Source organism: Pavona decussata, unplaced genomic scaffold, assembly GCF_977016875.1.
Source record: "Pavona decussata unplaced genomic scaffold, jaPavDecu1.1 SCAFFOLD_190, whole genome shotgun sequence".
Taxonomy (NCBI): domain Eukaryota; kingdom Metazoa; phylum Cnidaria; class Anthozoa; order Scleractinia; family Agariciidae; genus Pavona; species Pavona decussata.
In genome coordinates this window covers 1,357,853-1,376,070 of record NW_028145599.1, presented here as the reverse complement: position 1 = coordinate 1,376,070, position 18,218 = coordinate 1,357,853, and the positions used below count along the sequence as shown (strand labels likewise).

General features: G+C 38.9%; 1 protein-coding gene across 1 annotated transcript in view; it reads right to left on the bottom strand.

Moving 5' to 3' along the window:
- LOC146462262 (uncharacterized) overlaps positions 1-16,836 on the bottom strand; it is a 29,994-nt gene extending 13,158 nt beyond the window's left edge. Inside the window, exons 1-9 of the mRNA XM_085085960.1 lie at positions 16,725-16,836; positions 11,522-11,644; positions 10,255-10,403; positions 9,685-9,859; positions 7,003-7,118; positions 5,210-5,327; positions 4,568-4,687; positions 3,157-3,318; positions 1,942-2,175 (exon numbers count right to left, since the gene is read on the bottom strand). Coding sequence (XP_084942086.1) covers positions 1,942-2,175; positions 3,157-3,318; positions 4,568-4,687; positions 5,210-5,327; positions 7,003-7,118; positions 9,685-9,859; positions 10,255-10,403; positions 11,522-11,644; positions 16,725-16,827 — 1,300 coding nt within the window. The 5' untranslated portion in view covers positions 16,828-16,836. The remainder of the gene's footprint in view (positions 1-1,941; positions 2,176-3,156; positions 3,319-4,567; positions 4,688-5,209; positions 5,328-7,002; positions 7,119-9,684; positions 9,860-10,254; positions 10,404-11,521; positions 11,645-16,724) is intronic.
- Positions 16,837-18,218: the final 1,382 nt, after the last annotated feature.

The following is an 18,218-nucleotide window of genomic DNA, read 5'->3' as shown; positions in this document are numbered from 1 at the left end:
TTTACCGCGGCCACAAAACGTGTAATTTCTTCAATACAATCTTTCACAAAAAAAAGATTTCTAAAAGAAAGGGAAAAGATTCTGGAGAGATAGTTCTGTATCCAGTGAATATTGATGAACATTGCAGTTGAAATTTGATCATGCACGCATATTTTTTCCGATGTATGAAAATTTTTTTCAGACGACGCCAGACATTCTGACGTCATTCATACTTTGTTTTTCATCATTGCTAGGCAACATTACGGACACCTTCAACTAAATATATATACAAACATACATACATACATACATGTATATATAAATATATTTTTCGCTCGAATTCGCGCGGCTTAGCCGGCTCGGCCCGACAAATTTATTAACCTCGCTACGCTCGGGCCATCGGCCCTCGCTTCGCGAGGAATTATTATTATTATTATTATTATTATTATTATTATTATTTATTAGCAAACACTAAATGAATAGGGGTAAAGGTTAGCCGAAAAAGGGTTAATGTAGAGAAATTAGAAATTGGCAAGGTTAGTGACCTAAATGGTGAGACCAAACTGAATGGGGGCAACTCAATGACGAAGAAAGGATCCTATTTCTTGAAAAAAAAAAAGGTCAGGCTATTGTTTTGGATGGCTACTTGTTTTTCGATTTGAATAACGGAGTCCAGTTTGCTTTGTTAAACAGGCGTAGAATAGAGAACACCGGTAAACAAAGTATGGTAATTTTTTCGACTTAATAGGTTTCCATAGCAACAACATATCCCCAGAGCCACCTTAAATTTTGCTCTGAACCCCATTCCATATTCTTTTTTTTAACTTTGCAAGAAGTTGCGTCTCGACATGCTGTTTACAATTTAGTAGTAAAAAAAATTGGGGCCAGCGAGCTCGCTTTGAGCTATAATCACTTAAAGCTAAATTTAGGGCTGTTTTCAACAGGTTATACTGTTGCTATGGTAACCTATTGGGTAAAAAAAAAATGACCATAACTTGTTAACCAATGCTTTGGCATCAGTCAAATTGTAAGTTCTGGAGAGTGCTGGAAACCGGTCCCAGCCGCCTTAATTTGAAGGATTTGAGGTCATCTTCTATTGATTCGTTTTATAGCAACTTTTACTGCGAGTTTGTCAGTTTGCAGCGCGTATGTTGAAGTTGGAAAGCCGTGCTTGCTTCTCTAATTCAGTAGAATGAAAGCCTTGTCACCACTGCTTCGACTTGACTCAGTATGTTGCTCTTGGCTAAGAAAACAATGAAGTTGCATTTCTCCGGAGGGAAAGCACCCATAGCTTCCTGCCAGAGAGATGAAGTTGTTCGAACACCTCGTAAACTGACACCAGCAATCGACCTCTTGGTACCACTCGGGATACCACACTTTATAAAAGTCACAGGCGTTTGCAACTACATAGATCATCTATATTGTTTGCCTGTTTGAAAACAATGCCTCGTTAATGGTGAGACTCTATCACGAAAAGGAGTCGAATGTCAAAGTTAATGGACACAAAATACATGCTATACCAAACGGTCTATGCCATAACCAGATGTCACAGCATCGTTTCTCTCCTTCAAATAACGAAGGTCTGTCAAGCAGAGGGAAATAGCCGCAGGAATGTGCTACTTTTGCGCCAATTTTTCACAGATCAGCGATAATGTGATAAAACTTGTGGTAACCAGACCCGCGTCTTCGCAACCGTGCTCTGCACAGGTATCGTGAGAATCAGTCGGCAAGTGAAAAGAGAAGAAAACCTCAAGGCTCTGAATAAACTTTACGCCGCGCTTTATTTCTGGTTCAGCAGATTTTCCCTTAGAATTCAACTTTTGGCCTTGGTCACTCGCGCCAGACTTACTTTTTAATATTTTACGGGCGTCAGAGTTATGGTCTATAGAAATGTAAATCAGGAAAAAATAGAGCCAGCTTGTTAATCACACGGAGGTTAGTCAGTTAGGTACATGTATTTACCTTTCTCGATAACAGTAGCGGCAGTATCAGTCTTTGCACCTGCAACGTCACGTACAAACGTCAAAGCCGTCCTTCCAACGCCATTGTCACTATCCGCTATCAGCAAATCTTCACTACGTCTCTTCATGACTGTAATAAGCTCCAGAGGATAACTCTCCATGCTTGCGGCATCCAGTGTCCCTGAAGTAATTATTGATGTGGAAACACTTCCTGGTGTTCCCCTACGGTTTGGAGCTACAATGGAATAATGTCATAAATTCAAGCATGTAAAAATTTCTTTAAAAAGTTATAGTTCTATCTGATAATGGCACAAGTTACTGTACTATTTCGGTGCCTAATGAAGTCCTCTTAGAGACTATGCCGTCGATAATACTTGATTCCTGTGTATAGAAGTTTTCATAGATCAGGTTATTGATGGAAAATGTTAATGTTTCTAATGGTTCCTTACAATTGAAGTGTTATATTTTTAAACAATTTTTTCACGAGGCGTGTAGCGCTGAGTTGGCTATAATCATCTCATATCCAACAAGCGTGAGTGGAATAATTGTATCCTCCCATGAAAATGATTGAAAAACTGGCCCCCTTTTTTTTTTTTTTTGGTGTTTCAGTAGGATATTAAAATAAAAAACATTTCAAGCCCACAATGGTTGAGTATATTCTAGTAAGTATGTTTTTGAAAAGGTGACAGGCCAAACACAACTTCCGCTGGTCACAAAATGTACCTCAGAAATCAGAGCTCTTCCGAACACGTTTCTTGGAGATTTTTCCTTTTGATCAAAATGTGATGGAACCGCTCTGCTCAATGGTGTCGACCTTTTGATCTTGATCGTAAAGGGAAATACCCCAATTTACTGAATGCAGGATTTCTTATCATTCGGAGCCGTTTGGATAAGTTTTTTTATGCCAACGCGTGCGCCTTCTCCGTGGCGTTTAGTAAGGTTTCGACGACTCATTTTCACTGCAAGATTTTAGGTAGCGTTAATTAAGAAATTGTCTGTAAAGACATAGGATCTGTAGAATTCTTGTGATTTCTTGTGATCTTGTGATTTTGTGTTTATGGTATTACTACGCAGTAAGATTGCACATTATTTGTTTATCACGGCTACTATTCATTTTACTTAATATACAACTGGAGTATTTTAGACGGCGTCTAGTCACACGTGACCCTAGAACGCTTTACGCGATAAAAGATATCCAATAACAATAACGTCTTACTTGATCCAGGATGTCCTTGATCTCCCGGCGGTCCATCAGCGGCCTGCCCACCATCTCCAACTCTCTTACAAAATGGTGGTATTTTTCTTTTGTGCCATAAAAATCCAACTTCTTTTACGTATACACAGCGGACACCATAGCCACCCTCTCCACCAGCACCACCTTAATTGGGAAGCAAACAATTCTGGGATCAGTTTATTTTGCAAGAGAAGAACCCCACAAAGAAAGCTCCAAACTAGCTTTATACACAAGTTGTAAGATCAATTCAATAAATTTTACACTTGTGGCGTTACCGAACCCTGTGTTGCCCTAGAACGATTTCAATAAACACTCCAAAATCGAGTTCTTTAAACATTGGTAAGGACTTGTGATAGTGTTTGTTTTTGTTGTTGCTGTTGTTGTTGTTGTTGTTGTTGTTGTTGTTGTTGTTTCTAGTCAGCACGAGTTTGCTGGCACTTTTTGTCGCGTTCCCGACTCCGATCGGCGATGAGTCGCGATAAGCCGTTCAACCAGTTGCCAGGATTCTAGCAATCACTTAATTTTTTTCATTGACTTTCATGGCAGGCGGTGGAAAACTATAATTACAAAGATCAGAGTAATACAATCAAAATAGGGAGAAAACTAAGGAAAAGCGACATAAAAATGATTAGTTACACTGTTCACTCCTGGTCGCTACTTAATGTCCGTAATGATAACGATCCTCGTTACAAAGAAATAAAAAGCTCGAAAATAAATGACTTGAACGTACAACTCCGATTACTTCTTACAACACAGTGATAGAGTCCTAAAAGCAAGTAAAAAAAACTAACGTCGGTGAATGTACAAGGGTGCAGTAGTTGAATTGAAATTCATATTTACCCTCCATACTTTAAAATAAATATGTTACAATAAAATGATAAAACAAGTAAAACAGGAACGCTAATGTGCAAAATAACTTTTTAGATTTGGCTGCATGGGTCGCAGCAATTGCGCTGTTACAAGTATGAAAGTCGGAGAGATTCAATTTTTTTGTTGTTGTTTCTAAAAATGTAATCCCGAAGATCTTCACGTGCGATGGTATAAGTACGAAGCTTAATTAAAGGGAAGAATAATAGCAGCAGGGCATTAGTAGCTTGATGGACACAAAGAAATACGACCAGTCCTACAACCACATATGAACCAAGATAACGAATCTATTGAGACAAAAGATTCCTTATCTTCATCCATGTGGCAGTATTGACAGAGTCGGCGCATATTAGCACTGTAAACGTTCATAGTAATGGTAACGGAATTTTCCTCTCTGTCACAAAACTCTATAGGTAGAAAATTGTGATGTCTTGTAGTTGGGAATTTATCTTGGCAGGCAGTCCAATATGCTATCCTATCATACTTAAAAGGGACAACCCTTAGCAAGTACTTTCTGTGAACTTACCAGGTCCTCCGAATCCATTCTTGGCCGGCTCCGCTCCATTCCCCCTGCAGGACATCAGGTACACCCACCCGCGTATCCTCCGATAACGAAACTTTATTTGACCGGCATTTCCTCCATTTCCTGAGAACATCAGCGAACACAGATGACATCGTTTACGTTAACAGTTAAAAATCTTCAGTTTTCTTCAACTATCAGAGCTGGCTTATAGCTGAATTTGTATCCGCAACTTATGTTTTTAATAGTTTTTTTTTTCTAATATTAATAGCACAATTTTTAATAGCTTTTCATGAAACTGAATACAATATTGACAATATTTACAACACTTGCAATACGAAAAAATACATCCAGGGTAAAGTTCAAGGAGTAGTGGAGTAGTGGAGATGGACATACTGCAGGATTTAACAAATATTACTCAGTTATAACAATGAAAGAAGTACCATTACGTGTTTTGCTATAAGTGCAAAACTTTCTTTTAATTCCTCCTTTAGTAATGTAGATTTGTGTCGTCCAAAAATGATCATCTCAAGTTATACATGTACTTGCATTTCTAAGAAATGTAGCAAGAAAAATAATGTAGGTGCGAAGCCGTTGTACAGTTTAAGTCCTTTTCAGTATTATTCATTAAAATGAGCAATTTTTTACCGGGTAATCCTGCATTTCCTCCTCTGTTACCCCGGTGGCCCTTGACTCCTGTCTCACCATCAATATCAGCACATCTGCTTCTTAGATTATAGCAGTCACCGTCATCCTTATCTGGTCTCTTAATAATGAAGGTTTCAAGTCAAATTTCAAGTTTTATAGTTCCCCGAAAAACTTGTCGTAACTTAAAGGGACATTGTCACAGCGATTTTCCTTTTGACGATTCCATCGATTCAAATATGTTTTTTGGCTATTCAAAGTGACACAAAAAATCGGTGACCTAGGTTTTCCATGGCCTTACAATTTCAAAAGATCAAGTGATTTAAAGGCTTATTGTAATTTATTCATTGAGGCTAGCTATCTAAACATAAGCGGCGTGAAAAGTTTACAACACAAAAAGTCCTTAGCAACACAAAGTCCCCGACCCTGGCTTAATCGTGACTTAACACTGCAATCATAAATCAACTGAGGAGTGGATTGAAGAGAGCGTGTCTTCTACAGAAAACGGGAACCGCTTTAAAGTATAAAGGTTTGGCAAGAGATTATGCTATATATAAGGATAGATACGATAAATGCCACTGGATACATTGTCATCATTTCTTTGTCGAAATTCTTAACGTTATCAAAAATGAAATTGATTCAGTTAAAAATCGTTATGTTATTCCAAGGTAAATTGGATTTTTTCAATTTTGTTGTGCTTGGGGAAAACATGATAAAATTTTTGAACCCCCGGATATGGCACCATGAGGATATGTCACATGCCAGGTAGAAAGCATGGTATTTCATGCTCTTGACTGAAGCACAGACGAAGATAAAGGGGAGACCACAGTAATTGGCGCTAGCCCTTCCTTAACCCAGTATTTGTTTATCTTCTGTTTCACGTTGTTATGTTCTGTTTATAGTTTTAATATTTAAGGCGAAGTATAATAAAATAATAATAAAATAAAATAGACGTTTTGTTATGAACCTGGAACCGGAGAGACTATAGATACAGACCTCAAAACAAATGAGCTGTTTTGGAGAGAAGACAAGCACTCCGTGTCACTACTGTGATCCAAACGGAAACAAAAGGATGAAACCAGTCTGTAGTTGGATCATTTCGGCAATTTGGACAACATTATTATTTTTAGTGGATAGTCAACCATCCCGTATAACGAAAGAGTTCTTTAGGCTACAAAGGGGCCGTCTCGTTGTCTTCAATATTAGAGATGTTTTGAAGTCAGAAAAGTCTTACAAAATTGCGCGGTAAACTTTTGTGCTATTTTATTATTCTCGTGCAAAACGTAGAGAAACACTAAGCCTCAGTTACAAAGAACTACAAACCATAATCGCGAAATACACAAACGGCCCTAACGGCTTAGCGTGGTGCACTCTAATACCAATGCATGTGGATTTCAATTAAAATTTCTGTGTAAAATCCACGCGAAAATAAAAGTTATGTTAGGAGAGAGTATGGTCTTGTCGCTCGTAAGAACCGTGATTAATTTTAATTATTTTTTATTTTTTTAGAGCCGAATGGTCATGGAATGTGCGGCTCTCCTCTAAATCTCAGTTTGACCCAAGACAAAAACACACTCAACCCTGGGTGTGGCTCGCTTCAAGCCAAGCGCTGCCCAATTCGACCATAAATACCCTAACTAATTACGTAACCCACATACCAGCGCACATACCTAATCAAACAAAGATACCGATGAGAGGATATTTTCCTGCTAATTCCACAGTCAAACGCAGGAAAATACTATTGTCAGACTCCTCTATTCTCCGATTAAAACAAGATTTCATGTGAAAAGGCTCACCCTGTCAGCACTGGCCGTAGCGACGCTTCCATTGCCTCCTTCTTGTCCTTTGTATCCATCGGCTCCACTTGCATTAACAACAAACGCGCCATTTACAACATCGGTGAAGATTTCAACTGGAAATTTAAAAGGCCACGTACAATAACAATTGTCGTAATTCATGGGTTATGGACATTATGGAGAAAATGAACACTTTTTGCTTGGTCACAATTAACTGAGAAACGATGCTCTCAGCTAAATCAGCCTTTAAAAATGAAGTTTCGCACACTCCATGATTATTACGACTGAGGTTTGACGTCGACAGCAGATTTTGTACCTAGCTAGTTTCTGGTTTTGAGTCGTGGTATAGAGTGTTTTCATTCACGTGACTACCGGCCATATTGGTTTACTGAAACAAAGAAAAGTATTTGCATTAAAATAGAGTTCAATTCCCAGAGGTTTAGTTTGGGACACCAACATGGCCGCCATTTCTTTGTTTTGGGACACCAACATGGCCGCCGTGACGTCATGTGAAAACACTCTATACGTTTTGAGCTATGACCATGTATACGAGCTGAGAAGGACGATTTTAGATCTTACAAGGACATGGTTCAACGAGAAAACAAAACTACCCTCAGACTCTAAAGACTCTGCAAAAGTGAATTTTCGCAACATAATTAGAGAGTTTTAGACCGAGTTTACCGCGAACCTCTAACTGCGGTTTGCGGTTCGACGTTCAAACGTAATTCGATTTAGTTCGTCTTACATATTTACGGCCGCCATTTTGAATCAGCAGCCATGAATGGCACTCGTTTTCAAGATCCAATAGGATTTAGCAAATTTAGCATTTCGCCCGAATTTGTGTCTCCGTTAATGGATAAAGACTTGCTCCACAAGATTTTTGTATCATTACGTGACTGTGAAATAAAACAAGAGTTATACGCTAAAAGCTTTCAGGTAAATGACATACCTCTCCACATTGAAATCGCACGTCGAAAACTTGAAACGTGACCTGAGAGATTGGTCACGTGACACCCAGCCATTCGCGGTTAGCGGTAAACTCGGATCTAAAAGTCGCTAATAATGGAGTCTTGGGATCACCCACACGTAACATAACTAGTTCTTTTATGGGAGGTTTCACATCATCTCTGATTATCATTCAAGACTCAGCTAAACGTTTTACTGACAAAATATCTAGATCACTGTGTGTGTTTGATGTATTAACTTTGAAGTAAAGACAAACGAGGAGTTTTGGCTCGTTGTACACCACATAATCTTCATTTCTTGCAAAATACTCGCCACGGGCCAGATTAAAGTGCCCCTAACCCTTTAATTTTTTTTCTTTTGGTAGATTTCCATATCTGTGAAGATCTCATTTTCGAAAAATTTTTTTAGAAATATTGAATCCTTTTTATTTTACGAGCGCTAAAAGTTACTGAAATTTTTAAATTTTTGCGCCCTTTAAGCCCCGCTGGGCAAATTTTTGTCTCGTGGACTCATTAGGAACGAGCCAATGAGAACGGTCCGATAATTGACACTTTCTTAGCCGTGACGTAAGAAAAGGACACCGGAAGGATTCAGAAGGAATCTTTTGCATGCTGATTCCTTTCTCTACATGTCGAGAGTTGCTGCATCCAAAAACCACACATTTTTCAACCATTTTCTCTGTTTACAATTGAAGCATTACCGCGAATCTTCGAATATTTTTGCACGATGTCCTTTTCTTACGTCACGCTCCATGTTTGGCCGAGTGGGAGACTAATGCGAAAGATAGGTGAAAATATCGACAAGATTGCCTTCACTTCTAGCGCTCGTAGAAAAAAAGGGATTCAATATTTCTCAAAATTTTTTTTCGAAAATGAGTTCATAAAAGATATGGAAATCTACAAAAGAAAACAAATTGAAGGCTTATGGGCACTCTAACGAAGCCCTCTTAAGTCGAGATATATCTTAAGTACTGTTTCTTAACATTACACCACTGTTAGTTCAACAACAGAAACAGTACTTAGGATACATAACTTATAACAATACTCAAAATTTAAATATGTATACAATAAAAATTGCAGGCATAACATTTTCAAAAAGGAGGGCGGCGAGGTTAGGCCTATGTAAACGTTTTCTTTTGTACCCTGAAGAAGGCAGCATTGACGAAACGTCGGTTGAAACTCTCTTAACAGCGTCGATTTTATAATCTTTAAATTCCATGTAAACATTTCCCAAACTAAATTTATAAACTACAAAAAAACATAGTGTAGATTCAAGAAAATGACAATAATGATTTATATAAAATTGAAATATGAACGGCTGTCGTAGATTAATTATATTCGTTTACGTGGACAGAAGCAGCAAAAAAAAAAAAAGGAACTCAATGAATCTTCATCCACTTTTTTTGATTTTTGTTTGAATCTATTGATGTTGATATCATGTCCAAATAGGTAGTTTGGTAGATTGCTCCAATCTTTGATTATTTATACAAAGAAGGAGCACTTCAGGGAGTTCTTAGGAGGGCAGCCCGTGAGTCTGGCCCCAGTGTTCCACAGAAAACTTGGAATAGCCAGAAAACACATCACACACTAAAGTAAAATAAATAAATAAATAAATAAATAAATAAATAAATAAATAAAACATTGCAATGTCATGGGTCGCTAACAGTGTACGTTGAAAAACCAGGAATAATAATAATGCAGAATTTTACTTGCTTACCCCTTGGTCCATTTTTGCCATGTCTTCCATCTTCTCCGTTACTACCTGCGGTTATTCGAGTTTGATAAATTTGGTTCCAGCTCGGCGCTGATACATTCAGCACACTTCCAAAAGAAGCAATAATCTCTCTTGTGTACACTTTCAAATGACTGATCCCGTGAAGATCAACTTTGCCCTTAAAATAAAACGCAAAAAAGAAGAATAGAAATGTAGAAAGTGGTAGCAATTTGAACATTTGATAAACATCTAAGGAATCAACTTTTACGAATCGTTTTCTGGGTCCAAGCAAACAAAGACAGACACAAAAATGCGAAAATTGCAATCATTATTATTTGTAGATAGGTTTTTGAAGTTCGATCATAAAATGAGGAACCTGTCCATAGTTTTTTTTACGATTATCAGATACATATGCCAGATGTACTAGCGGAAGCACTAGCCTCTCTCAATTGTGGCCCGAGCTTTATTTCCGGAGTTGACACCATATGTGATTCAAGCTTATTGTTGGTTCTCGTCCTTGCTTCGAAAGTTTTTTCTGGGTTCCAGTTCCAAAAAGTAGGTTGGGTCTCTTACCTGAAGGTACAGAGTATCTGCCAGAATATCCAGTTGGTTGATCATGCTAATTTCTTGCCTTCGCGAGTTAAAGTCTAAGCTTTGCTGTTGTTCAAGTTGCGTCTTTAAATTTTTTAAATGAACAACTCTGCCAAGAACACGATAGTGACCTAAAAAGATATTGAAAGACGACTTAAAAAGGATTCATTCACAATAATGTTATGTGACTCCGATGTCTTTTCCTCCAACAACGTGACCATTGTGTAAAAGCGGTGGATGTGGTTACATGTGATCGCCTTGTGGTCGCATTTTATCCAGCTTATCGAGTCTACCTCTTCATAATTCTCTGTAATTCAGTAAGTAAATATTTGTGCAGTTCTGGCATAAAACAGCAAAAGCTCCGTGACGATACGTGCAAAAAATCTCTCTAGTTACATATATGTTGTATTCCGAAATGCTCGTTTTCTGGACTATGAAATAAACACTAAAGAGACAGGCACTTTTACGCGGGTGTAAGACATAAAGAGTTGTATTCTTTTGGGTTCTAAGGGGCCGATTATATGGCGAATTTCAGCCCGGTTTCTTGAACAAATCTTCTTGAAACAACGTTTGCGATTACGTGAAGAAAATTTCAGCCCGGGCAAACGGGCTGAAAAACCTCATGTAATCAGAATGAAATTTCAGCCCGGTCTGAAAAGCGAGTTCACCTGGCTAGAAAAGTGACGTGGGCATGCGCAATGATTTGTTTTCAATGAAACAAGATGGCGGCTACCAGGTTTCAGTGGAATAACGGCGATAAAATCGAAAATCTTATTCGGTGCTTGGCGAATTACAAATCGAAAATGGACTACCAGAACGGTGACTTCAACGCAGATAAGGTGAAGCAATATGAAGCTGTTGGGGAAGCGATGGCCCGAATATATGAGGAGGAACCGACCTTCTTTGGACCACCTGCCATTACACCATTGCCAGCGGCAGACCAGGTCGACAAAACCGAGATGGCCGATAAAAAAAATTGGAAATTGAGTGCTAACAAAAGGCTAAATTGCGAGAGAAGCAATGCCCCGATTTTCACAAGTCGAATATTTGACGCCATTTTGATTTCTGTTCACTCTTCCCGCCAAATTTCAAATTTGGCGCACGGGCTGAAATTCGCCGTGTAATTGCAACAAAATTCCAGCCCGCCCACCGGTATGAAATTCAGCCCGGGCTGAAATTCGCCATGTAATCACTCCCTAAGTCTAGTGTTATTTTAGGGTCGAAAAACTCTTTCTTGTGCAATGCTTACCATTTCCTGTCTCCACTATCGATGGAGTCTGGGTCCAACTCATTGGTGGAATAGTCGGCTGTCCTCTATAGGATATATCACCACGCATTTCTCTTGCACATCCATTGACGTCTATGGTCACCGCTGTAAAATGAAGAACGGTCAAAATGTGAAGTGATATCAGTGATCTAGAACTTAACAATAACATTAGCAGGCCCGTAAGGAAGGGGGGTGCGACGACCAACGATTGCAGCAAACCCAGTAAATAATACGGATTTTCAACTTTATTTATTTATTTATTTATTTATTTCTTTCTTTATTTCTTTCTTAACTTTTTGTTGTTGTTTTTTTCAAATGATGACATTATTCTCTAAAAGTGTAAAATACATACGTAAAGTAGTCTCTGCGCCAAAAAAATCCGTTTTGAAGTTCAAAAGTTTGAGTAAGATCTACGTTTATAAGTTCGCTTTTGGCTGCTTGTTTTCATATCATACTGCCTTCAAAACGCACGAACTGCAGTCTCAGACAACCTAATTTTCAAAATTTCCCGGGTGAGCATGCCATTTCTTCCAGAAGATCAAATAAAATTACCTTCTTCCAGAAATTTGGAATATCCTCCTAATTTTTTGGCGACATTCACGAAAAAGATTTCGAATCTCCCGACTTTTAATATCCTGGTGTACCGTAATTATTTCATGTTTCCCTGACATTTTTCCGAAAGTCTCTCCAGATTCGCAGAGGAATTTCCTGTGAAACAGGCCCTTGAACTTGGACACCTAAGGGTTGCAATCCTCCCTGCGTGTGAATGTATTTATCGATGATATATTTTCAAGGGAACGTGTTTAATGTGCAGAATTGGCTTAAAGGCTATATATAGTAAACAATATCCGTCGACAAGGACATGACAAGGGACATGAATGAAACGCTTCTTTCCCTACGATGTCTTCGGGCGACTTGCCAACCTTACTATCAAAATCATTAAAAAAGAGAGAAAAATACCGCCGACAGCGGTACCTCTAGACACTTTGCCGGAGCGTTGTACCATGACGACGCACCACCAGATTTCGGCCCGCGGTTCGCTTATGCCAGCTGGAGATGGTTCCGCGCTGCTTTCCGATACCTTTGTGATGTCTCCTTTAGACACTGAATCATGATGCGTAAGATAAACCGATGATTTTAATGAACACTAGAAAACATCAACCAGAGGTTCGCCATAATGGTAAAAGGCTATCCCAAAGTTCATAACGAGACAACTACTAACCGCAATATCCGGTTATAGGACTTCCGGCTAATTACATAAACATTACAACCTTGTCCCCGACAAGACAGTGAAGGAGAGAAAAGTCGACTACTAGACCATATGAGACAGATCCCTTTCGTTAACACCTCAGTTCCACCTTACTGACTTAAACTGAGATTCAGCCATGTAAATATATGACAATGTAGTGATTTTGTCTTCCATGTGGTACGTTTTGAGGTTTGAGCATGTGCACGGGCTAAAACGATATAATGACAGAAGAATGACTCGTAGTCGAACGTCAAACGACCTGTAGACTTGGACTACCGCTAGTCTTTAACTACTTTTACCTTATTTCGTTCTTACAATTTTTATTGCTGTTTTCCCGAAAACGATTGCTCCTTCGATGGATTGTTGACATTGCTAAGGGAATCCAGTCGTCACTCGAAGAGCTCTGTGGAAGTCGCTGCTATTTTACTGTTTTTGGCTATTAAGTCAACACTTATTACTGTGTCATGTAATGAAAATGTGCCACGTTTGTTACTACAACACACTCAGATGCTACCTTTCGCCTCTTGATGTCTGGTGACATCCAGTGCTGGTACGGATCAATTGCCTCGTGATGAATGCCAGAAGCTTAAAAAGTTGTCACAAAGACAGCACAACAAACTGGCAATCCATGTGTAACTTCCATCGCTTCCTGGAGCGGGTGTACGACGAAAACTCTGACGTTATATGTGTCAATGAGACATGGTTGAACCAAAATATCAGCAGCTCTGAATTATCACATTCTGGCTTTTACAATATTTAGAAGAGATCGGTCTGATCGAGGTGATAGTGGAGTTCTTATCGCAATCAAAACAGCCTCCTTCAAAGCTGTCAAAGAATTTAAACCTGAATCGGAAGCCGAGCTGCACTGGCAGCTTGAAATCATTTTTGCCGAAATTACTACGCATCCTGGTCAAAGAATTCTATTCTGTTTTCGCCACCCAATGAAGACCCAAGTTGCATGGATGTATTCGATTATTTTCTGCATGAAGTTTTTGACCAGGTAGACAATATGGTAATTTCGGGTTACTTTAATTTTCCCGACATCCTCTGGGATTCTATTGACACTGCATCGGGTGTCTTTATTGAAATCCTTCACGACCACCTCTTGGCATGCACAACTCAACAAAAAACCCACTCGTAGCAAAAACGTACTTGACCTTGTAGTCACGAGCCTGCCGAACCGTGTCAATGTAACGAACATATTGTCTTCAAAAGATACGGTTGGTTTTACAGACCATAGTGTCATTATTTTCCAGTTGGACGCTTTTATAAAAGCCCCACCAAAACCCCTGAGATTTGTTTACGATTATGCAAAAGGCGACTGCGTACGCCACTGTCAGAAATTAACCTCTCTTCGATCATTGCCAATGACGATATAAATCATCAATGCAAAGACACGTTTCTTGTAGTGGTCTCTGACTATATACTGACCAAGAGGCTTAGGGAACGGAATCCCATACCTTGGATGTCTGGTAAATCTGAAACTATCTCCCTCGAGCCACCTAAAGGAGAAATTAAAAAACTTGTGCAAAACAGTTAAGCGTATGCTGTGGAACATCCGTGATCAGTTTCTTGGTTTCGTCGAGTCCGACCTCAACACAAACCCAAAGCGTTTATAAGTTACAATTTTCGTTAGTTTTTAAGTTACAAGTTGTAAGTTTGTCTATATTGAAGCTGAATTCCCAATCGCATACAATGCCGGATCGAGTCTCGACGCCAATATAAGCCAGTGCATCCACTGACCCCGTAATCGCACGCCGTTAAGATCTTTGGCTGAAAATCCTCGGGAAATACCCAATCTGTTTAACTCCTACTTCGCATCGGTTTTCGCCCATGACACCGCCTCTCTCAACCCCCCCCCCCCCCCCCCACACTTCAACTGGAAGCGCTGCCAATGCACCAGCCTTCTCCCGATATGTCTGAATTAACGCTTACGGTTAGCGAAGTCCAATCCATGCTCGAAGCCCTTGATGTCACGAAAGCCACAGGATCTGATGAAATCCCAGCGAAATTTCTTAAGGAAACAGCCTCTGTAATTGCACCATCTCTTTGTAAGCTGTTTAAAAAGTCACTAAGCACTGGTTCTTTCCCGCAGAACTAGAAGGAAGTTAACATTGTCCCTGTTTTTAAAAAGGGTGATGCCGAGTGCACAGAGAATTACAGGCCCGTCTCCTTACTGTCACTGGTATCCAAAGTCTTGGAGCGACGTGTATTTAACACTTCAAAGATAGAATGTACGAGGTGGTAAGAGATTGTCAACATGGATTAATTAGAGAGCAATCATGCACCTTCAACCTTTTGGAAGTTTTGGACCACGTGGGCTCCCTACCAGACGACGGAAAACAGGTGGACATGATCTACACCGATATGTCTAAGGCCTTCGAGAAAGTGAACCACGGCTGCCTGCTGCAACAGTTTCACTAGTTCGGATTTAGAGGCAGCCTCTTGCAGTGGTTTAGTTCTTACCTGATAGGTCGCTACCAACGTGTAACAGTGCTGGGTGAAACCTCTGCTACTTTGCCTGTCAGCTCCGGAGTACCTCAGGGCTCCATTTTAAGCCTGATCTTATTTCTTATCTACATGTATGTAAATAACCTGCCCGATTCGGTCCTGACGACCCATGTTCCCATGTTTGCCGATGACATAAATATATATAAACAAATTAAGTCTCATGAAGAAGATGCTGAGTACCTACAAGCTGACTTGCTTGCTGGCTAGTTGATAGACATCACACTTACAGCTGGCTGAGATTTTCATTTCTTAAAAGTCTTGCTCGCTGGCAGTGAAGAGCGGGTATGTTTTTTCCAGGAACGTTAAAAAGTAACCAAAATTGACTTAGAGACACTCAGCTGGTGTTTAGAATAATATTATTAGTCTTCTCTAAAAGGGTCGTTGGGTACTTCGGAATGTACTGGCGGGCGCATAATTGACATAGATAGACATAAAAAAAACAGAAATAGAAATAGATATAGGTCATATAGCCCAGTACTGTTTTGTGGCTTATCCAGCCCAAGGCTGCCCGTGATATACTACATGCTTTCATTTGGGAAGCTTCCTGGTTACATGGAAGAAAATGTCTATAACGCCCTGGTTTGCTATTTTGCTATCGAATTGAAGATCAGCTGAGTTACGTTTCGAAGGCATTGTTTGGTGAGCCCAGTCATTACACAAGCAATATCGGTCAAAAATAAAGCCCGGAAAATTCTACCTAGCCGATGAGTAAAACAAATAGTTTTTGTGTATCGTGAAAACACTGAGTCGTTTAAACCAATCGCACTATGCGAATAAGGTCTCCCTTTTTCCGACTGAAGAAATTTAATAAAGTATATGGCTATGCCAAATGAATTCTAAGCCTATTTTCATGAGTAGGTCTTAAGAAGATGTCTTTTTTTTACGTTCACTTTTGTTTTAGTTTTGTCTTAAGCTTTACTAGTAAAACAATTCGCTATTAATTGTTTTTTTCTCCCAGTTCTCTATGTTCTGTATTTACTTAGGCTAGGGTTGTTTCATAGCTAACTTTTATGATGAAACGATTTGAAAGAGAGACGACAAGATAAGAATTTAACGCAACATAAATTTCATAAATGCTACTTCGTTCGGCTGTTTCATTCTGAATATTTTATTGAATATATGCCTTTAACGATCTTCCAAAAATGGCGTGTTTTACGTTTCATCCTACGTTTTCAATGCAACCATTTTCCTTAAGTCAGAAACCGTAAACATTAAAGAACATTATTCTTTTTCTCGTTAACAACTATATAGCAAATGAAATCAACCTTTTAAGACATATACAAACTGTGTTAAAAACTAGCATCGACAGATTGTCGGATTTTCATTTCTTTAATGATGACAGTGTGTATTCAAAACATCAAGCTTATATGTAAAATTTTCCAGGCAACTGACACAAATATCACTTACATAATAACATTTCCTTACCCGCATGAGTAAAATCGTGAATTGTGAAGACAAAAAGCGAAAACGAAATTAGCTTCCACCAAGTCATGCTGCTTGCTCGAGTAAACGACGACCACAAGTGCATTTTTATGGAATACTGTCTATCTAATACCCCACAGTGCTTTCGTATTCATTCAGCCACGCAGTCATGCCACCCTATGTTACCCGCTCCAGCGTGGCCTACTTCATGACAGATACTGAGTGCAATGACCTGTTAACTCTCTCGTGTTGATTGACTACAACTGAATTGTTAATTGGGATAACAGTGTCATGTTCTTAGCTTGTGAAACGAAAGGGCAGAACGTCATGGTTATGACTGAAAAGCGCTGAGAAGTGAAACATAGACTGGACTGTCTATTTATTTTATCAAAAAATCAGGATAATAAAGCCTACATAATGCTATTTAAGAGACTTCCTCATAGCAGATAATGAAAACTCCTTCACAAATTCATTTGTGCCATTCAATCTATGAAAACAACAGCCTGCTCGCCAAGCTCATTTCAAATGCATGGCACACGGTCTTATGAGTTCTTAAATCATTCAATCAGCGAACCAAAACGGAAAACATGTGATGCTATGCCTTTCCCCTTAAGGTATGGTTGAATAGTTTGAAACTGGAGTTAAGATATCAGCCAATTTTGCAAGTTTGTCATATCGTCTAAGACATTGCTTCTTTTCGACAAATTAATTAATACAATATTCTATTTACTCTTGTCGTTTGAAAAGCATTACCGATTTCCTTGGGAGGAGTGAATTTACTAAATCATTGAAACAGACATGAAGAAATCAAAGACTATATGATGTTTTAATAAACTGTGGATACAATGAAGACAAATAACATATATTTATCTCAACTATTCATCTCAGCCCTCCTGAGTTTTCATTTTGTGTAATTTTGGTTTTGCTAACGAACACTGTTTAGAGGCTTAGTGCTCTCCTTTCCGGAATGCTCCAGGCAACGCTTTTCTACCCTGACTTCAAGGACTGGTGGAATATTCGAAAATTGTCTGAAGACTGTAATGTAGTTCTTTGGTTTCTACAATGATATCAATTCACGGCCTTGCTTTCTTCATTTTGTAGTTCGACTTAACAAAGGGTTATTTCATAGTTTGTATATCTATTATCGTTCGTCGACTTTTAGAAGTGAACTGCATGTCTAGGATCTTGAAAAGCAAAAAAAAAAAAAAAACAAACAAACGAAAAGCCCTTAGACAGTAAAACGAAATTCAAAACAACCAAACAATCTGAAGGAGTTTTACCCCATAATCAAGTTTTTAAAAAATCAGTTGGGAAACAAATATCAGAATGTATTTATGTATTTCTAACTTACATCGGCTCTAAAAATCATTGAATATTTTTAATATAGCGCAACCGACAACAATGTGTTATGTTTTAGCTATCTCTGGTATTTTAGATCACGACACGCGCGCAAAGCACAACTGTTTCTAGAATAGAAAATTTCCCGGGGGCACATTA